Genomic DNA, 23,197 nt, shown 5'->3' on the forward strand with positions numbered 1-23,197 from the left:
CTCTAGGGAGAGACTTTTATCATTTTACAATCCTTCCACTGTGACAGTCTGATGACTCCCACTATGGCATTCATAAAATTATTACATATCAACATTCTTAGAATTATTTCTTAGAATAAGAAAGAGAGGATTCAGCTCTAGATTCAGATACCAATATTTATATATTTAATTATGTGTAGAAAACTAAGTTCCCATTACAGTGGAGCCCTGGAGAGAACCATATGAAATGCAGACATCTTAGCTTATGGTATGACAACCGGCATTCTAGACTTGTGACTGCACTGACTAGACCTTCCAGTGGTTATTATGGAAGAACAGGCTTCTCCTGCACAGGAAGAGACTACGGAGGTATCCGAGCTTGGATCTGAATACCACCATCAGCTGCCCGAACACAAGCACACCGTATCATTAGGGATGTGGTCATGTACCTGTGAGATATCTGCATGAAGTGACACAGGACTCCCGCACAGAAATCACAAGTTTCCCATGAATAGCTGTAATCCTGGTGGATTATCTAAAATAATATGCTGACTGAACCCTGCTTTTAGAGATTTATTCAATTGACTAAGCACAGATATGCAGGGACGTTTGAAATGCTCTATAGCACCTTGCCTGGCCTCCAGCTGCCACTCTGGAAAGGAATCCTCTAGGTCTTCTGCCAAATCTGCCAGTCCCGCGTGGATATCTCAGAGACCCTACTGAGTGTCTTCCCGCCTGCCACAGTATATATGTTTGAGAAGACATCTGCTTTGTACACAGCTGTGCATAAAATCTACCTTTGATGCAGAAAGCCTCAATAATTGAAATTTAGCAAAAGATAACAAGCTAATTATATGCCTGAATTCATGAAAAGACATTTTTCCACAGAATAATCTGAACTCTACCTTTTCCAGGCTACTAGCTGATGTAATCAATGCTAGATTGGAGCCTCAGATAGATGAGACACTCTGTACGGACAGAAGTCTCCTTCTACAAGAGGTTCTGGTGGCAGAGAAGGACACCTAAAGGCCTGGACAGTTTCAAACTTCATCCTCTTTCTGCAAATGAGGTAACTGGGTTGTATGACTGCAGGTGTACTTCTGAAGACTGTCTCAACAGATTTGGTATTGTATCCTGCAGTGCAACCTACTCACTTGGAAATTTGGCTTATGTTCTCCACAGCTGTTCTTCTGGCTAGATTATCTTTTCTTTCCTCAAGACCATGTAACGTTTGTGAAATAAATGAAGCTGGGTGAAGATCTAGATTGCATTGCTAAACACTCAAAGTCGAGTAATCCTAGCTTCCAATCTGTTCCCTTTGATGCATGTATTTATCTTTAACTCAGCATTTCTAGAAGAAACAAACTTTTCATTTTTATTCCATTCTTTCACCATACGGTCTTTTTTTCATCTGATCTGACCATTTTAGTAATTTACCCAACAATCACACAGTCTATTTTCTTTTTAATCATTAGATTGAATTTGGAGAACATGTTAGTCCACTGTGCAGCTAGCAGTTACAGACGGAGTTATCCAAAGGCTAATCCCTCAAACTTCCTTTTACCATACCCCATTTTTAGAGTGCTGATTCATTATTTAGGGCACTGGTCCACAGGACTGATATACATAATTTCAGAAGCAACCAAGCCTAAGCAAACAGACCTATGCAGCCTAAGGTAAGTACCCGGCAGGATAACTACTGACCCAGTAGGCAGGAAATACTTGCACACTTAGGGCCTGTGCTTTGTGGCCTGGCAGCCTGGCTGGCTCCAGAAGAGGCAAGAATATGCTTCCTCTCTGTCTGATGTTGTAAAGAAATGTTCACTAACAAGAACTGTGCTCAGAATGACAGAGCTGTGAAGAAAGAAACAAGGAGGAATGGTCTGTGCACCCTTTCCCCTTGTAGGGGAAGCACTGTAACAAAGCACACAGAAGCTACAGTTTATCCCAGGGACATTACCACTTTGCGTGACATGTACTTATAGAACACACCATACAAATTTCCCAAAACCAAGTAAGAAACTGCTTTAATTATTTTATTCCCATCATTTAGCTTGTCATTGTTTTTCTTTTTCTTTGTTCCTATGCTTCACAAGTGTTATTAATTTTGAAAGATTTTTTTAATTTTTTTTTAAATAAGGTTTTTCAAGCTCTCTAGATTGTGGTGAGACACATTTTAGGGAATTTTATATGGTAAGCAAATAACTTCTGAACTCTTCCAGAAAACAAGGGTTGCATTTTGTGATCTCTTTGACACTACTTTCCATACTGAAACATCAAAAGCTGGTGTTCAGTTTCTAGTGGTTTTATTTCTTGGTTGAAAACACTTAGTTTGGCAAAGTCTGTAAGATATAATTTCTTTTCTGTCATTTACAGCTATTCTACATTTGAAAATACTGCAGGACAATTAAGCTTCAGGGATGATTCTTTTCAACTCTAATTGAAGACAAAATAGCTTACAAGACAAACAAGCACTCAGTGGCACGACAAGGCAAGCTGGATGACCATGTAGGCAGAACTGCTATCTCATTTTATTGTTTAATCGCTTATTTTATTGTTTAATGGCTTAAACCAACTGCATGCTCAGGGATGCGATGGAGAACTAGTTCTAGCACTGGCTATTGCTATGAGTAGTACACATATTTCATCCTCAGTTCTGCCAATATTTTTCAAACCTGCCCTACTGTTTGGCCTCTTCTGAGTAGCTTGGCAGTGCCAAATGGTGGGCTGACAAATGCACACGAGGTGCAAACCAAATCAGTTGGCAAACGGTCCCTGAAACCACTAGCACTTCCCTAGAGTCCGTTTATAAAGTTTTCAGATAAAAGAAGCCACACAAATGCAATGTTCACCATGTTAGCTTTTCTGCAATGTACACTGCCTGAACTAAAAGCTCCTCACATGCCTTTATTTGAGAATTGCTCATAACTCCAACTTGTCAGGCTTTAAAAAGAAAGCATATACCTGGTTAATTTTGAATGCCAACAAGTCTTCCCCCCCCCCCCTCCTTTTTAACTATAATTCAGTAGTTGAACCCTTTATTAACTACAAAGTAGTCTTACATGGCTGCATTCAGGGTTGATAAGGTGAGCTTTTAAAAAAAGCTGTCAGAGGCCATCAAGCTTCCTAGTACCAAACGTGTATGAATTCTACTGGAATAAAGATAATCTGGAGAAGACTCCCAAGTTGTCTCATCAGAGATGAAAAAACTTTAAAGGTCTTATCTGTACTGTGAAACAAACTGCAGTGTACAGATACCCAGCCTACCAGAAACCTAAGCTGATAAATCCACGTGATTCAGCACAGACCATACAGATTTCATCAGCTTGGGTGGAGATGCAATGTAATAACAATGGCCCACTGATGTTAACCTAGCGAGTACCGCATCCACTAGCTTGAGTGAAAAGCCATGTTAGTACATCCATCCCTCATCCACTTCAAGCAGGACTGTATTTTAACTGTTTAGGTACTGCTAAGAGGGGAGCAGACTCCTTATTTAGCACAGGGAGAGACTCACCCAGGGCTGCCCTGGCGTTACACAGCCTTAAACGCCTTACCCTGTGCCGTGCTGAGAGGTTTGTACGTGCAGTCATGGAGCCTGCCTGCCACTTGCAGCTCTGTAACCTTCCACCTGTGCTGCCTGGCCAGTGTTTTCCAGTTTGGCTGGCTGGATTGTTCCCTTGCTATTCTCTCCGTGCTGCTATTCTCAAGGCCTCACACCTGGAAATACTCATAACGTTGATATTCAATTTGATAGTTGAATCTGCACCATACCATAGTCCTTCTCTCCTCTGTCCTCTCCCCTTGGCAATAACTTTTGGTATATATCTGAGCACTGGAACAGGCTGCCCAGGGAGGTTGTGGAGTCTCCTTCTCTGGAGATATTCAAGGCCCGTCTGGACACCTACCTGGGCAACCTGCTCTAGGGAACCTGCTTTGGCAGGGGGGTTGGACCCGATGATCTCTAGAGGTCCCTTCCAACCCCTACAATTCTGTCATTCTGTGATATTACTGAGCCCAGCAACATGCACGCACAAACGTCAATAAGCAGTTGACATTCAACACCTGCCCTGATGCAGCACCACCACTATCATAAACAGGAACAACCAACAGGAAGTGTGAGCAGGTCATTGTAAAAACCACAGAATAACTATGGGAAAAGCAGAGGATGTTCATAGAGGATGCCCCATCACTTCCCTTTCAAGCTGGCCAGTGGGAAAAGTTTCCCTTTTTCTTCCTCTCCCTTGTTTTCCTTTTTTTTCCCCCCATAAAAGCAACTTTCACCTTCAGCATCAACTTATGCTGTCAGCTGCAGACCTTACAATTGCATTGCTGCATTTTGTGTGCAAATCTCTTTCAACATGCTCTGTGCTAACACTCCCGCTGCCCATATACATATTATACATATACTCTACACCATGTGCAAGTGTAGTTCTCCTGACCCCTCTCTGGTGACAGCACAAGGTCTTGTGTGACTAGGTGAGGAGACGTTTAAGGAGAGATGTTAGTCAAGCTGTAACTTCTCCCTTCCTCTTGCCCCCCAGCTGATTAATTTCTAAGCAGCTTATCTGCCAGGACTAGAGCCAGAAAAATTGCAGGGAAACACAGGCTGGGCACAATGGAGGAGGAGGAATAAAGGCCACCTCAGCATAAATCATTTTAAGCTGACGTGGAAGCTAGCTCTCAACTTTGCATGCAAATAGCAGCTCTTAGACCACACTTCCATGAGTTACTGAAAAGGATCTTTTGTGACACTTGAAACACTAGACTTCACTGGTCTAAAGATGTGGGATGAACTCAGTACTTTATTTTTCCCCCCTCAAGTAATTTATCTTGCCAGAATCAGAGTCCCTTAGTACAATCTCTTAACCTTAATCTGTATTTTAAAATATTCGAAAAGCACATTTTTTTTAAACAGAGATCAGTAGGAAATATAGTTAAGAGTATAAAAGACCAAAATGGCTTCCAACTTTCTGCATATTTAGTATCTGTTTTAATAACACAGCTGCTTCTCAATCTAGAGTCAGAAACTGATGAAAATGAAAAGTACTGATTGTAGCATCTTACCTACATTATTTTTCAAATCGAGTTTATAAACAGGCGATGTGGTCTCCATTTACTCGGGAAGTCCAATACTTCTATCCTATTACTCCACTGCTAAAAGTCAGCAAACAAATTCCAAATACACAATGGCAGCTAAAAATCAGCAAATTCCAAATACACAATGGCAACAAGTTATTTTAAAATGTAATAAATGTAAATACCTTCCTACAGAAACAAAATACAGCTCCTGTGCTTCACTAACTATTGTAACAGATCTAGAACTGCCTTCAAACTTCCTCTGGTCAGGGCGGGCAGAGATCCCGAAGGAAAGGACCCTGTGCATTAAGGTGTCCGTGATGTATGACGCAGCAAACCCAAGCAGCTTTCAGAGCCGTGATGTGCTGCACAACCCCCTTGGCTGCAGGGTCAGCCCAGCCACCTCGCTGCAGGAGAGGAGCCTGCAGACAGCTCTCCCTTGGCATCTCCGCGGCCTTGCCTTTATCTACCAGTGCAGCAGGAAGTTCTCATGAGAATGACGTTTCTGTTTTGACTGTAGAAACAACAGAGTTGTCTCCTTGTATGGAAACCCTGTAAAAGTTTGAATGACCTAAAAGGGGAGTCTCTGCTACGGATGAGGTCTGCATGATGTGTTGCACGTGGGTTGGAGACCTGTTTCATGCCACACCACTCGGGGCTCCCAGCATCTAAAGGGACATAAGATTATCTGCGCTACTCTCTTATAGCATTTGCTCTAAGAAATAGCATCTAAATGATACCTTGTAAGTGCCTTTCTTACTGGGATCATAACAGACCAGCAAAACAAGGTGATGAACAATTATTTCCAACATAGGACAAGTCCCTAGACATTACAGTATGGCACCATTTCTCTTTCATCTGGTATGACTGTGTGTGCAGGCAGCTAGCTATATGTACAGGGTGTGCATGCACATGCAAACAGACAGTTATTTACCAATTAGTTTTAGTTATTTATTAATTTAGTATCCACTACATTATTAATCGTTCTGCAGAGGCTGCTGTATTCAGCTAAGTAAAATGGGGCAGACAAGCAGAGATTTAGGCTTCTTGTCCCATCCTACCTATTTGTTTTGTGACCAGAAAAATCAAATACCCTTGCTGCTGCCTAATGCACCTAGAACAGTAGTGTTCATGTACCACTGCACCCTAACATAGGAACAAAGTTCAAGAAAGAAGCAAACAACAATTGCAGTAGACATGCTATTCTTTTTCATTTAAAGAAAAAAAAAATCTTAAAAGTTAGCAACTGCTAAGTGTTTGGAGGTTCTGTTTCCATGATTATGTTTCAGTAACAAAGATCAGATTCTGGAAGTCCACATTTTGTTTTTTGCTAACCTGCATTTTTTCCAGCCTAGCCTTTTTATCTGTTAGTCGAACTAATATCATTATAAAAGCAATTAAAATAAATGTAAGATTTCTAAATATCAACAAAACTCATTTTAGGCACCACAGCCAGCTATTTAAACCTGATATATGTGAGTGGCGACTCTAGTCAGCAGCAATAAGAAATGCATGTAATACAGTAATCTGCACAGTAACGACAGTTTTCTTCCAGTTTTGTTTGTCTGTTTATCATTTACAATTCAGGTATTGTTCCCATAAAAAATCAGAATGAAATGCTACAATACAAAAGTTACCACAAAAAAAAAAAATCTAGGGGAAAAAGAAAAATAAGAAGCCAACTGAAGTATTTTCCTTAGACTATTATGAAATGCTGTCTTTTCATTTTGCATTTTCACTTCAAACTCCCTAATTTTTAAATATTGCTATAAATTCAACTTCTAACAAAAGAGTAATTTTGAGCAAAAACACTTCTCCAGCAATCATAGACTCATTCTTTTTTATAGTTATGAGGTATATAAAAATTATTAGGGACTCCATTATGTAAACCCTCTACAAGAAACGCAAAATCTTTCACTGCAAAAAATTCCTGATCAGTTTTTGTTGTTGTTGTTGTTATTACACTTTGCATTAATTTTGGAACTTCAGCCCAAATACAAAAGAGCTGATCAAATATAGTTCCTCTAGGGGGAAAAAAAAGGCAGGGGGAGGGGGGCATGCACGAACTAAAATCTATTTCAGAGAAATAGCCCTTGGGATTCCAAAAAATATATATATTGCCTTAAGTTACTCCTGGATTGTTGCATTAGATACAAATTACATTTAATTCAGGATGAATTAGAACAGTTTTTCCATCTGTACTAAAATCTTACAAATCCCAAAGATGAAGATGTTTCAAAAATTTAGAACATTTTTCAAGAAGAAGAAATTTCAATGATCATTTAAGAAAACTATTCCTCCCAATTAAATTTTCATTTTTTTTATTCTTTAAGAATTTGACAGTTTAAAAACAAATTTTTGAATACTGTCTTTTCAAAGATTACTCCAAGTTACTACAGTAATTACAGCATTAATGGAGGACTCTTAATATAGGTTTCTAAACTGTAAAGAAAAGGATTTTTTACTCATCAACACTGAAGATTAAGGAACTTAGATAGCTAACATCACAGAATGGTAAAAATACGGAAACTTGACAGCGGTTTCAAGCCCATTTTCAAAAAAACAGCCCTTCTAATTTTATAGACTACTTCTAAGAAAAGAGCGCTTTATTTCCAGTGCTACAGATTCTAATCAAATGACACAAAATATCAGCAAAGAAAGGAAAACCTCTCTCTGAGGATAACGTTCTGCCTCCTTACTGCTATGCCTGGAGACCATAACTCCAGTTCGCACACTGAAAAGTAGAAACAGTTGTTTTACATGTCTTTATTCCTTTTGACATGCTTTAGGCACCCGTCTTCTTTAAGAAGGAGGTTGTGTATGTTTCTAAATGAGGCTGAACAGATTCCCCTTAGTAATATCTTAGTTTTATTTTCCTCTGGAATAATCTATGAAGTTTATAAAGATTTAGCACATATTAATAAGGAAGCATGAAATAATAGAAAAAGTACAAACCTCTGATTGTACATGCCCCGAAAATTATAATTTGCTCTATAATTGGGGATTGGCTTTGGATCTAATGGCCTGTAGATGGCGGGCTCTCCTCTTTTCATAGCCAGACCATTCAGCTCTACTGTTGGAGTTATACTGCCTGGAAAAAACAAAGAGTACACGTAAGGCACTTACACTACAAACACTGCAAAACACACATGCAGGACTGAAAAGAGCAGCAAGAGAGCTGTAATACACTCAGAAGGTATTTTTATGCTCTTAAATTAAAAAAGAAGCAGATACAATGATATTTCACCTTCTTTAAATCATGGGAATATAGGTGCCTGCTTAATCAAAAGCAATGAAAAAGAACATTTAAACCTTTATCTCAGTGTATTCTCTATGCAGTTTCAGTAGATTAATCTTCACAGATGAATGAGAAAGTCAATGCTATAATCAAGCTGGTTATTCACCTTTCCAAAGTCCTTATGCATTATGACAGTTTCTGAAACTATAAAGAGTAATGTTTCTTTCCACTGAACACCATTAAATAAAACCAAAAATCAAACAAAGAGGCATTTAAACGAAGAAGTAGTAATATGCATTACTGTAGTCACTTGGTAATGTTACAATAGAAGTTAGAAAAAACTTTTTCTTTGCAAGACTTGAAACCCCAAAACTATGACCGAAAGTTAGTGATCTAACTAACGGGAATGTTGTAACAAACTGGAAATACAGCTACTGGACATTAGTGTTACTACAGCCATCTACTGGTAACAGAATATAAAAATAGCAAACAGGCACCACTTGCTCACTTGCATCGCCTCCAAAAATTCCAAACATGAAGCTACGCTGCAGCTTCATTAAAATATTTTTTTCTTAAAAATAAAATGTTTAGGTACAGTATTCTCCACTTCTCTGTTGTATGAAAACCCTAAAGGAGCTAAATGCACATTTGAATAAAAAGGAGCTAATATTTACTTAAAATATTTTCTTAGCAGTTTCAAATGAATCTAGTCTTAAAACAGTTACAATGAAAGTGCCAGTCTGGTGTTACAGCTTTATATGCCTAATGATGAAAGTTTGTATGCAGTGTTTATTCACAAACTTTTGTCCACTACAGTTTCGGTATTTTACAGAGCAAGGAATAACTGGGAATTCAACTATGTATTAAAAATGCAAAAATGCCATTTTTATTAGAAGATACTTGTGCATATGCAGTATACCTTTCTTAAAGCAAAATTACAGAATTGTGTGATACAACTTTTAATGAATTCTTTTAAAGCCTATTTCTTTTGTTATCACCTTTTCCCTTTACAAATATGCTAAAAGCCCCAAAAGGCTAGAAGCTGAGTGATACTCTGCAATGTCAAGAAACAAATCCAGGATCCTTTTGTATAGAGATCTGAGCCTCCTGCTTCCTAAACAGCAAAAGTCACACTGTCTGCAAAGGACACAGGGTAAAACCAGTGTCCTGGAGAAGCAATGCATTGACCTCCAAAAGAGTACTGTCACATCACTTGCAAACAATCCTTAATGCCTAATGCGCTCTCAAGAAAGTTAGTCCTGCTTTCTTCCTGCACAGAGGTTAACTGCAAAATGACTCCACTTCTAAAAAGTGCCTGAAATATTATATGGTTTTTTAAGGGGGAGTGGAACCAAAGGGAAATAAAAAGAGACAAGGGGAAAAGGGAAAATATGAAAGTGTAAAAAAGAAAAAAATAATGGAAGAATCCATTTTTTCCTCACCAGTTACTTTCTTTTATATTAGTGTGAAATGAAGCTAGGAATAATTCTTTTTCCAAGTAATTTGCTCAAACAAGACAGAACAAATCACCAAGGATGTAGCTGAGATGTGTACCTCAAAAGGCCTCGCATGCACAGAAGGCAACTCACAGGTAACAACTTGAAATGAAGGATGCAAGACAGAAACCTATGTTCTTTTAATTGCTCAAACAATTTCTAAAGCTGTTTGAGGGCTTTCTGAAAGCATAGACTGCTAAGAAAGAAAATCTGTCATGCAGGAAATTACCTCTCAAAGCTGCCATGCCAAAACCTGACCTTATATTTACACCACAGATATAACTTCATAGGATTGGACTGGATAAAATTTGGCTGTTCCATTGGAAAATTAGCAAAAATAACTTCCCCAAAAAAAAGAACAGAACTTTACTATGGTAATAATGGTCAGTTCAATCTGTTTTTGTCTTCTCTGTCTATGGTTGATCACATACAGTCACTTTGTATACAGCTGAATATTATGTAAATAATATTCACTTAAAGTTCAATTGTTTTAAGTATGTGCATTAAACACTCTCCTGTGCAAACTCACTAGAGGTTCTTTATTAACTATCTTACCTGTAAAACAACGACTTTGATTCTCATCTACCAATTAAACCTATATCTTGTTAAACTCATTTATTAGTGGTACAATATTTCAACAGTTCAACTTGATTTATTATGCAGAGGAAATTGTCATACCTGGATTATTGTTAACATTATTTTTGGGTGGTCTAGGAGTTGGCTTGGGAAGGGTAGTTTCATTCAATGCTTTGCTAGCAGCAGCATGTTGGGCCTTTTTAATACTGCTTCCTTCAGCCTCCCATGTCTGTTCTCCAAGAGTCAGTTGCACTGTGAACATCTTCAAGACAAAGAACAGGTAAAAACTTGCAAGATTATCACAGCAGATCAGATCAATCTGTATGAAAGTCTATGGGCTCGAAGAGAAAATGTACCCTCTTTTCATTATAATACAACTCTCAGATAACACATCTGATTCTTACAGAGATCAGTGGGTCCTTAGCAGAGGGCAACATTTGGCCTTATAGATGACAAAGTAAAACAGCATAATGCTAGCATCAACTATGAAAGAAGAGAATACTATTTAAACCAAGTAATAACAACCATGCAAACCAGTCCTTTGTTCTTGGATGACTACATACAGGTCAGTTCAGGTGACATTGCTTTATGCGTTTAAACAGTCACTTTCGCTTGTCAATAACAGGTAAAGATCTCTACTAAAAACACAATTTTGTAATAATTCTGAATGGATATAGATAACTGCATACTCTTCAAGAATTTTGAAGAGAATTTGGCCCAAATACTTCTACACAGTTAAAAGATTTCCTGCATAACCTGATTCCTGAAAAAAGAAACCATATTGCTAGGGCAGTCACAACTCAAACATATTCAACAATATAAGGTAAGAAAGAAAAAAAAAGTTTTATCTTTTTGAATGACACTGCAGTTCTTCAACGTTGATTCTGTAGTGAAGACAGGAACTGTAAATTCAGAGTTCAGAAACTGACTGCTGATAAAACCATATACATTTCAAAATCTGTGATAAAGGATTATTTCAAGCAGTATCTATGCTATGCAAGCTGTGAAGATAAATCTCAAAGCATATTTAAGATACTACATAGAGTATATCTTCTGTATGATATGTATGTTTTGTTTAAATTTGAGCATCTAACAAAGAGAGGATAAAAAATAAGAAATTATGTCTTTTCCATATGAATACCAAATATATAAAGCAGGATTTCATTGCCAAATATACATGGTAAATGAAGATATACCTACCTGAGAAAATGGGCTAACTTACTTGAGGCAACACAAAGAAATGCACATATTAGTGTCAGTAGTATACAAAGCAAATATTTTATTTGGATAGTCATTTGCTCTATACTTTTTAAAGTAACTTAAATTTGCTAGATTCAGAACCAGGTATCTAGGGATAGGCAGGACGTACAGCCCTTAAATCTGCCTTCACGTGTATTTTTATTTAGCAAGTACCTGCACACAAGCATTTGAACACAAATATGTATATGCCTCCCAACACATGCACATAGTACATTTGAATTGAATTCTATAAATACATGCTTCTATCTTAGTTACAGGCCTGAATTTTTGCCCACTGTAAGTTTCAGAGACACAGTGCAAGACTGTGGATCACAGCGCCTAGCACCATTTCATTTTTTCACAGCAGTCATGACAATTTCCTTGTAAACAAGGGGGAAGCAAAAAAGCTAGTCTCTAAATGTTGAATTCTGTCAAATTCTACCCCTCAGACTTGAAAGTTAAGCTGGGTATGAGAGCTAAATACCCATATCTTATATACATTATCTATGAACATACATCCCTATTACTAACAGAACTGAAAGAAATTATCAGTGTAGTATTTTCACAGGAGGAGAATAATCTTGAATTTCAATAAAAATGGTAACAGCTACTTATCTATCTGTAACTCTCTTCTTAGTGCTTAGAGCAATAAATTAGAACAATTTGAGTTAAAAAAGGGCTTGCTAAGTAAATTTCTGGAGCTGGAGCTCTAGCCTTCTCACTTATCCCATCTAAGCAAAAAACCTCCTAAAAAAAAATTTAAAAAATGTATGTCAGAATTTAATTAAACAAATAAAATTGGCTAAAAAAAAAGTCTGGAGTAGCCAATGAATAAACATTCTAAATTCTCAGACCCAAGCTGACAGTTCTGCTACACAGGCATTTCTCACCGGTTTTTGTGGAAGTTTTTATTCCTTCAGTCTAACCTAATTATCTGATGGCAACAGAGCAGAAATTCTAAGGCTATCATGCCTTGCCCTTATTTTCATTCCACCATGTTCCTGAGGTCTAACAATTTTTTCCTCCTCACTTCTTCTGCACACCAAACCCTCTCTCCTGCTTCCCAGCCTTTTGAAGTGCTATGTCCCTCAGCAATCTGCTCTTTTCTCTGTGCCACTCTCTAATTCCTTTCGCCAGTCTTTAAGTTTGTCTCCTGAGATGCCACTGACATAGAAGCACATGAGAAAGGATCAACCTGACAAATACACTTGAAACTGTAGTTACTGCTAACAAAAGACCTGATTTTTCTTATGATGAAGGATCTAGTTGGAGGGCAGGCTCCTAGGCATCCTAACCACACTGTCACTTCCCTCACAGCTCCACTTTTTCTAGCTTCCCATTTCATCCTTGTTGTCTAAACCTATTTTCCAAAGACATCTAGAAAAAAAGGACATACAAATTTACCAGCATTTCTGGCCATGACACAGGCAGCTGTCCTGTAAAGCATGCCTCTGAAAATCACGAAAACCACTAGTGGACAGGAACACCGTTTGCGTAAGAACAAAGCAAACTGAGAAACTCCTTAAATGGTGAACAGCAGCAGCAACACATCCTTTAGGTCATGTTTTCTAGAGCAGACTCTGTTTCACATATTCTATCAGATAAATCATCATGTTGCTAGCAATACATTATCCAAAACTGCTAACACAGTCGTAGTTTCTATGTCTCTGCTTTCCACAGAGCAAAGATATACTAGTCTGCATAATCTCATTAATATCACCCTTGTTCTTCATCCTCTCCCCTCCTGTGTTGTTCTCACTTGCTGCACAGGCCCAAATTAGACTTAACATTCTTCTGAGCAACAACCAATCTGCACAGCATGTCACATTTTTTGATCACTATGAACATAATTAAAAGTAATGAGGTAAATTGAAAAACTGAAAAATTAAGAAACCCTTGTTAAATCTGGCTTTCAAAAGCACAGCTAACACAGGCTCAAGTAATTTCAGTAATTCCAGTTCCTTTAAAAACAGTAACAAATATATCTGAACTACATCTTATCCCGCTACACTGTAGTAGAAATGTAACACAATTCATATCCCTTTACTGTTGAGAAATACAAACAGTGCCCACCACACCTTTTGGCATGACTGAAGCACTTAAATCCCAGTCATGGAAAAAAGTAACAAAATAAATATGCAGCAACTAGGTGAAAAGCAACAGAAAGCACATCAGATTTAACATGTCACAACCTAAAACCAGCTAGTGAATCACCTGGTCCTGAACGCTTCCAGGGGGCGGATGAGCACCTCAGTTGCCATTACTGATGGGCGATCCTAAGAGCTTGCTGATTCTCGACAGCCCCGTACCTGCTGACATCATTTCCACCAGCATGCACAAAACCAGCCAAATCACACTGTCAGAAATTTGCATCAGCTCTGTGCTAGCCGACAACGTAATGGGCAACAGAAACAAGGGCTGAGAGAAGAGCCCACAGCTACCTGAAACTGTTTACTGATCATGAGAATATCCCTCCATGCTCCTTATCATCTGAAAGCATCCTAATTCCTACCTATTAAATGAAGCTGGATACCCAAATTGACATGAGAACTGACAAGAATCACTGCCAGCTCACTATAAACTTTAATGCTATGATCATATTAGGAGCCCTAATATCACTGCAAACCCTAAGGTTGCACAAAATTTAAAGGAAAGAACAATAAAAGAGTTTGTGCCCTAAAATGTGAGATCCAAAGGTACAGTATCAATGGACACAGAATTGTATCAATAAGCACTTGAAAAATATCAATTGGACTATCTTCATAGTAACCTGCACTACCATGAAAAAAATTCAGAGGTAATTATCAGAGGCAAGCCAACTGGAGAGAAGGATTCACGCAGCTTAAAAAGCAAAAACCCCATAGAGATTAACAAAGGGTGGTGATACTCTGGAAAGACCTTCAGAAGGTCTTTATAGAGACCAACAAATATAAACTCAAAGATTTAAGTCAAAGTAAGGTACAAAGTGACATAAAGGGCTCCAACAGAATCACAAACATACTTTCTGAAAGCAAGAAAAATAAAGCAAAATCAAAAACATGTTAGAAACCCTTTACACTAGAAACACGGTTGTGTTTGACAAGTGAACTTGTCAAGATCATGACATTATTTGCTCGGCATTTAATGTTTGGCTCATAACCTGGAAGTGTGACCTTACCTTGGCATGAGCAGGCCCTCGTTCATTCAGAAGCTTATACTGGGGTTGAATTCTATTGAAACGGGCTAACTCATTTACCAGACACATTGGAGTTTTCTCTTTGGGGTTTGCCATGTTATCTTGGAGAGGAGCTGTAAATAAAGAGTCTGTAAAGTTTTTGTGGATAAATGTATTCCTCACAACTTTGCAAAACTTTGCAAAAGCACTAGTATGCTTAAAGAAAGAATACTTTGTCTAAAAAATAATTTTTGCATATAAGCTAAATACAATGTTTAAATATCATTCACATATTAATCATAACAGAATATGCATTATATAATGTTCATTTTGAATACATGCAATTAAAAATATATTTTTTCAAAATGTCTCTATAGAAGATGACAGTGGAGATGGACATATACATATGCCACATTTTCTATGTCACCAAAATGTTAATTGTCAGGAGTATGCTTGTTATATGAATTGACTACTCTTTCAGAATGATTTCTCAACACTTTGAAGCAACACTGGATAGCATAAAGGTTGCAAGATAAATACAGCAGATGAAACACTGTGGTCCTCACTTGCTTCTCCCTCCTTCCCAGTTCTCAGTGCTCGTAATAAGTCACTCTCTGAGCACTCCCAAAGAACATCTCCCTACTCCCTTTAAGGATTCTGTTCTGCTTTTCTTAGACTATTTACTTCATGTATACTGCCTTAGCATTTTTTAGCCTCCTCCTATTTCTTTTTCAACTTGTATTTATCCCCTACACATGCTTTCACTGCTTGCTTAACTTTTTAGGATAACATTTCTGTATTTAATACCCCGTGCAGCATAGGAACTACAGCATTTATTAGGCTACAAAGGAAACACCAAATACTGCCAAGCAGTCTAAAGACATTCTGTTCTAGGGAAGAGAAGTACACTTGGAGACCTTCCTGCACGACTAAAACTTCTCTGTAAAAGATATACTCAGAATTTGACAAAACAGACATGTTCTTTCTGAGTTTTTATACCATTAACCAACACTTTACTGTAAATCTGAGCTCTGTTAAAGAAACTTAATGTAGTAAACAGTCAAGTTAGCTAAAATATTTTTCTACAGAATTTTCTTTCTTTACTTTTACCCTCTTTAAGACTTTTTTTTTTTTTTATTAACACAGACGAACAGATTCACTTGAACAACAAAGAAAACAGAGCTGGACCAACATACCTGGTGAGTTGCTAGCGGGAGCAGGATCCACGGGGCCAGCAGTAGGACTGTTACAACCGGCAGCCGGTTCCGAAATGGATCCATTCATGGCAGGTGGCAGACCCAGCGTGTTTGTAGTTGTTACTGGGAGGGGTAGCACCATAGGGGACATGGTAGGTCCGGACAGGTTTGCTGTAGTCTGCATCTTAACTTGTGCCATTGTCTATCGCTGTAATAAACAAAGTACTATGAGCAGGGCGCTTTGCGTTTTGAATGCCGAGTGACAGTATTGATATTAACAGCACTTCTTTTTGCTACTGGATCTGGGTCACAAAACTAGTCACCAAAGTCATGGCCCTGCAAACATTACTTCCAAACTGATGCACAGAGAAACAGTTGTTGCTCGCAACCAAAGAACATGACTAAAGCAGAACCCGTGTGTCCTGGCTCTAGGTTTTGTTGCTCAACTGTGGGATGACCCTGCCTAAAAAACAGAAGGAAGAATGATTATTCTAGAATAAAATTCCATACAGATCTCCTGATGATGAGATTAGCACTCGCCAGTTTCTCCAAGAGCTGATCTCTATGCAATGAATTGCAGTAGCAATAGTTTTTCAAGTAAAGTGCACACAAAACATCAAATAGGGCCACTAGAGAAAAACTCTTTTTTCCTGCCTGTTACCAAACTAGAAAATAGATGAAATAAGAACAGAAAAAAAAGGTTAAAAAAAAAAAAAAAGGCAATAAAGCTTACTTATCCAGGTCACAGATGGAAATTACTCATCCAGACTACAGGTGTAACACTTCAATCCCTGTATAAATTACAAACACAAATACCACAGATTTCCCATATTTGCCTACAAAGCAGCGTATAAAGCATTTACCTGGAATATGCCTGATACCAATTATCTCCCTCCACCTACCCAGCTGGGTCTCTGTACTGCCAATACATTTTCTCTGGCTAAGTCTGTACTCATAAGCGAAACAGGGTCAGAGCACAGCTCCTTCACACTATTTATTCACTGACAGGATGCTCTTTGGCTATGTTTTGGCTACCAACAAAACCTCTTGCAAAAAACACATGGAAACAGTTCAGAGGACAGCCAGCATCCCAGGCAATTCACTAAAGCAAGTTCACAGGCAGTCATTATCCAGGGGAAAGCCATAGGTTTCTCCTGTTAGCATCAAGAGCAAACAGGGCGACCTAACACTGTCACCTGCTACTACTGAGTAACCAACACCAAGCATGGGTTTTGGGGTTTGTACACACTAAATGTAGTGGAGAGACAAATCCCATAGCAGCCAGGGAGCAGCCTGGTGACCAGGGACCTTTCCTGGCTGAAGCTCTGGTCCCTCTGGCCAGCGTGGAAGAGGACCCGAAGCTCGTCCTCCTCCTCCTCCACCACACGGAGCATCACTACTGACAAGCTCTTCGTTGCTTTTCCTGGGATTATTCTCTCATCTAAGCATAAAATCCTATCCAACACCTGAAAAAACTTTCTAATTAGTGTCTTATGGAAATGAGTATGACTCTATACATTTTTATGTGATTAAATCAGTATTTTCCACCCCCGAAAACCAGTTCAAAAATACCTAAGTATCTCTAGTTAGAAGGACATGGTTGGTTAAAAACCTGCATCATTAGATACACCATACAGTAAAACTTCATTATACAAATGCAGCTGTGCTAAAGTAAACTATATTACTGTGTATCTGTGTTTTGAAGACGACATTCAGATTGGAAGGACATTTTTATTACCCAGGGAAGATAGACTGATTTTAATCTCTAGAAAGGCAAAAGTAAAAAAAAAAAAAAAAAAAAAAAAAAGCTGAGATGCAATCATTTGCCCTTTTCATAAACACCATAAGTAAAATGCTAACAGTGACAGAATTTAAAAATACATATGCAGTCAGCTGAGATACATTTAAACACTTTGTGTGCTCAAAAATAAGTATGAAATTCAGACTGCAAAAATTCTACTGTCATTTAACAGAAAGTGCCATACAACAGAGGAGTGCTGTTAGAAGGACCTCACTTAAAGATGGAGAAAGAGTATAGCTATAGAATTCTTTGGTATACTGTGTTTAACTCTGATTCTAAATATATTATAATTCAAAAAGTTTCTTAATTGTAAGTATCAAAGTAAATAATGGCACATTAAATATTAAATATTTTTATTAAAAAATAAAAAAATTAAAAATATTAAATATTTTTTAAATTAAAACCACACAGAAAATATGAAAAATCATCACAATAATTAATGTTTAAGAAACACCTTAAGAGTATTCACAGCATTTTAGCTTGCATCTGTGAGTATAACAAAGATCACTCATATAATACTGTATGAGATACTACTGAACACCTATTCTCAGGCCTCGTCAGCTGTCAATTATCCTTTTGGCTTCCAGTATTGAATGTTTATTCTTCTTTTCAAGAAAGCAGAACATACCAATAATCAAATAAAAATCAAGTGTTTTATGAAGTATATTTATGGTTGTTATTGCTGTTATGTTGTATTGCTGTTTTAAAGGGATAAATCATAGGATTGATCCTTTTCTATTAAGGATAAAAGGCAGTTTGTTAATAGTATCAAGGAACAGGAAAAATGAACAAAATAAAGTTTAGGAGAAAAAAGATTCTTTGTACTGCAGTGAAGTATGCAGGAAACCTGAATAAAATCATAACATTAGATGCTGGGGTCTGTTTATTTTACTAGTTTTCTTAGATATCTAAAGCTGAAGAACTCCTACAAGAAACTACAGATGTTTTGCAAATTAATCTGCATAAACAAAGATGCCCAGGAAGTAAATATAAGTGCAAGGACTAACCCTTCAGTACATGAGATATGGAGATTATTGATTTGTAATCAGTTCTAAAATCCAATTAGAGAAAACAGAGAGAACACAGTTGACATGGTGCTGTAATGTCATTTTCACATTACCAAGCAAGTAATCTTTGATGTCATCACAAAAACCGGCAAAAACTTGCATGCTACATCTTCTCTTTACATATATTTATACCAGTGTCATGGTATTTTATGAAGAGTGAAGCACAAATATTTTGCAGCCCCGCAGCCACGAGCACAGAACCGTTCACCACCACAAAACAAAATGTAGGACTTGGGGGGAGAGATTTTACCAAACTGGGCAGAGATAAAGCATGGTAACGTAATTAAAACAACTGTAAATCTGCTACGTGGATATTTTTGTAAAAGCCAGCATACACAAGAGGGATAATTTATAAGGCTATTATGAGTATGTCTGGAATAGCCCTCACACCTCATTTCAAGTGGCTAACCAGCTCACGTCTATGGGACTGCCACATCAAAGAGCCTACAAAGGAGTTTTTCTTTATGCTGCGCAATGGTTACAGACACTCGGATCTTTGTTGGATATCTTTGTTGTGCAGCTGCTGACTGCCGCCTTTGTTGCTTTATAAAGTCACCAACTACCACGCCAACACATCGCAGCAATGATATTACTTGCAGTCTTAATCGCATACGTGTCTACAGAGCTGAAGTCTGTAAGGCACGAGGCTGCAAAAGCTTATGGTGCCTTCTAAAATACGGCAATGTTTTTCCTCTCTCAGTCCAACCTGCCCAGATACACTAGAAATGCTCCAGCGGGCACTTAAGGGGAGCTAAATACACTATAACTGCATTTTTCTTATTTTCAGCTTTTGAAAGCATTTTCTACATAGGTAATTACACAGGTTTCATTAGACAGCTTGGTATGAAGTAGAAAGTTAAACAATGTGTAAGCTGTGATTTTTTCTCTCATGCTAAAAAACAGGAAAAAATCCCCTCACACTTTGAAGTGAAAATATTACTGTCAAATATTCCATTCATTTTTCCCGTAAGCTGGGAAATATGTTAGCTTAGTTACATTCACAGATTCAGAATATTTTTAACAAATGCAAACAAACCTGTGTCATGCTAAAAAGCTCCACATGGCAAAAAGAATTCTTTTTTTTCTAATGATTATCATTTCCTGTGCTTTTCTGGAACACATCAGCTTATGTCCTTAAATCTTATGACATAAAATATGAATGAAATGCTGAGGTGAAATGATTCTTAGAGTATGTCAAACTAATCTAATAAGCAAAGAAAGACAAAAGCAGATAAGACAGCAGAGAAGGCAGAAACACGAGCAAAGAGTTTTCATGTTAAATGTACTTTCAAATTGTGGAAAAACTGAAAAAGCAAAATCTCGACTTGAAATAGCAGCTGCTGGGTAAAAAAGCAACACAGCTGGAGAAACTAATGACCTGAATAGAAAATGGAAGACTGACGTTCATCTGTGCAGAATGTGAAAATACACATGAGCATGGTGCTACCATACTTTCACACTACTATGCCATACAACTAAATGTACACAATCTATTCCATGTACAGGTGTGTAACCAATGATATGTTACGCTTACTTGCAAAGTGCTTTAAAAAAACTAAGAATTGAGGGCCAGATTAAAAAAAAAATCATAAAAAAATGACATATCTTTTATCTTATATACTTCCACCTATATATTCAAATTAGTGCCTATTTTCCACAACAGTATCACACTAAGGACTCCAGGTCCTTTTCTGCAGAATTGCTACTCAGCATGCTATATGCCGTGTTTTGTTTGTGACGCTGACTGTTTTGCAGCTAATGAGACTTTGTTCTTGTCTTCCTTGAATTCCCTTTGAAAATAAAAAAAGAAAAAAGAAAGCAAACTGGAAAAAATGATGATTTAAATTTTTCAGGATTGCGCTGATTTCTACTTCTAGTTCTAAAATGTCTGCAGTCTCCTCCAACCCTGCTTTGTAGCATCCACAAATTTAACAAGTGTACTGTTTATTCTATCATCGACATTAATGAAAATATTGAAAGGCACAGGACCAGCATTATAACAGACTGTGGGCAGTGTCCAGCTAAGCGGCATCTCAATGCATTTTTTTTCCCAGACCAAGCCTTTCTTTGGATAGCAGCTTGTAAATGCAACTCTTTTGCCAGAAGTTCACAAGTCATCGAACCCTAATACAGCTAAAAGTTTCCTAACCAAGGAGGGTTTGGGTTTCGTTTTAGCCCAGAAATCCATTAAACTCTCCATTTTCCTGATATAACTTCATTCAATGTTACACAAAAGCATACAATACTGCCGAAAGGTTAAACGTTTATCCTCTGCCCTGCTTCTCACACTCACAGTAAATATTTTGATACCAATGTGTCATCTATGAAGCTAAAGTATAATGTATGTATATGTATATTATATATATGTATAAAGTGTATATCTATGTACGTAATATATATATGTATAAACAAAGTACTACACAAGTCCTAAGCTTTCTGTATCTTCTTTTTCCTGTTGTACTGCTGCATCCAGCAGCTTACTTGGGGCTGACAGAAAGCATACAGCTCCGCATTACCTTCCGAGCAGCTGCTAATTCAATCTTTTCTGTTCTATAAAATCAAATAATGAGATAGCCACACAGAAACAGTTTAGCAAGAGCAAGACTTAAAGCAACAGCGAGCAGATGGCTATCTAGAATTACTAACAAAATTTATCTTGGGTATACATTTTAAATAGGCAAAATTGACAAACTGCGCGTGAAATTGGTGTGCACAGAAGTCTCCGTGTATCAGTGCTGGTCCCCACTCTGTTTGTGCTCCCTGTTTGTTCCTCCATCAATTTGATGCTTTTTGCCTTACGAGGGATGGCTTGACAACAGGCAGAGTGATCCAACACCTTGCTGCCGCAGCAGAGGACGACCCTGTTTGTCCTCTCCCCCCCCCAGCAGAAAGCTAATAGCTCCCTGATAATTCACCTCACTGAACCTGCTCACATGAGAGCGAGGGAAAGATCAGCAGAGAGCCCGTGCCCGTACACGGAGGGCCATAAACTCATGACCTGGCGTGGGTGCGAGGAATTAGCCCTTTCAACTCGCGCTAATCAGCTTAGCATCCCTGCCAAACCATACACTCAAGTTCAGCTCCTTCACGCTGTCCCACATAAAACCCGCTATCTCAGCCCCAGTGATTCAACCTCCAGACACCTGTGGCATTTAAAACAAAAAACAATGGCCTACATTAGGGTGTGGTAATTTCAGTGGAAATCTGGACACAGCTACAAGCTAGTTAACAAATAAGAAATATACCACAGCAAGTGAAATTAGGGCTTAAAAGCATGTTACTCTCCTGAGGCATAAGAAAAAATAAATCACTAACTTTTATTATTATTATGTTTATTAAACAATTTACAACCAAAGATAAAAATGCACACAGTGAGGAAGGTGTTACAGGTTACAGACTAATACTCAAACGCAAAAGAGCCGCAAGGCTTACAGAAAAGTTCACCCGCTTGCTCAGCACTAAGCATGGCGGGGAGGCAGGAGCAGAAGCTGCAAAGTGCCTTCCCCGGCTTTCTGAACGCAACGGGAGGTGGCACACACAAATCCTGGAAGGCCAGGCAGACGCAGGCAGAACGAGCAGCTGCAGATTTCTTTGGGCTTTCGCCAGGCCAGAGCATGAAATCCTATCACACTTTCAGAAAATATAGAAGTTATTTTTGTCAGGGCATTATCATCCACAGAGGAATATCCTTTGCAAACTCCTATTTATGATCACTGAGAAGTTTTCTGAAGAGTGTTTCATTGCTGGCTGAAAACTTGAGAGGCGGGAAGGTACTTTTAGAGGGAAAAAAAAAATCTGCACTCACAATAATTTTCAGCCACTTCTTCAAACAGCAGTCAGCTTAACATACTTTTTTAATTACTACACGGGACAAGCACATTGAAACAAGAAAGGGAGTTCAGACTAGGAAGGCTGAGCTAGAAGCTGTTCCAACTTGCAGACTTCTTTCACCATGAAACTACATTGGTTCCCTAATCTCCAAGACTAAGTTGATCCAAGATGCTACATGAAGCATAAGAGTCCCTAAATCGATGACTAGGTTACAGTTACTTGAGAATACATCTTCCATCTGTCCCTCATTCAATCCTTCTGTAGCAGCCCTCCTTACAGTGGCACTGTGTAATTTAGAAAAGAAAGGAAGATTTCCAAAGAAAAACAAAACAGACAAATAAGGCAACTAATTATGGAATCAAAAGGCTCAGACTTTCTCAATAAACAAAGTGATCAAATCTGGGGATTTTTATTTTTACTTAATTATTATGTGTCAGCAAGGGGACTGGAACAGAAAAGGCTTGCCCTTCAATTGTGATAAGATTCGTACAATTTGAAATAGATAGTATACATGAGAAAGGAAACAAATATAATAAGCAAA

At 38.0% G+C, this 23,197-nt stretch overlaps 1 protein-coding gene across 3 annotated transcripts in view; it reads right to left on the reverse strand.

The window, feature by feature from the left end:
* STAU2 (staufen double-stranded RNA binding protein 2) overlaps positions 1 to 23,197 on the reverse strand; it is a 183,635-nt gene that overhangs the window by 133,749 nt on the left and 26,689 nt on the right. For all 3 annotated transcript variants that reach the window (XM_040546028.1, XM_040546027.1, XM_040546029.1), the window contains 4 exons: positions 15,958 to 16,165; positions 14,765 to 14,895; positions 10,471 to 10,630; positions 8,014 to 8,149 (listed from right to left, as the gene is read on the reverse strand). In XM_040546028.1, coding sequence (XP_040401962.1) covers positions 8,014 to 8,149; positions 10,471 to 10,630; positions 14,765 to 14,895; positions 15,958 to 16,156 — 626 coding nt within the window. In that variant the 5' untranslated portion in view covers positions 16,157 to 16,165. The remainder of the gene's footprint in view (positions 1 to 8,013; positions 8,150 to 10,470; positions 10,631 to 14,764; positions 14,896 to 15,957; positions 16,166 to 23,197) is intronic.

The sequence above is a fragment of the Cygnus olor genome, chromosome 2 (assembly GCF_009769625.2).
Source record: "Cygnus olor isolate bCygOlo1 chromosome 2, bCygOlo1.pri.v2, whole genome shotgun sequence".
In the NCBI taxonomy this organism is placed as follows: domain Eukaryota; kingdom Metazoa; phylum Chordata; class Aves; order Anseriformes; family Anatidae; genus Cygnus; species Cygnus olor.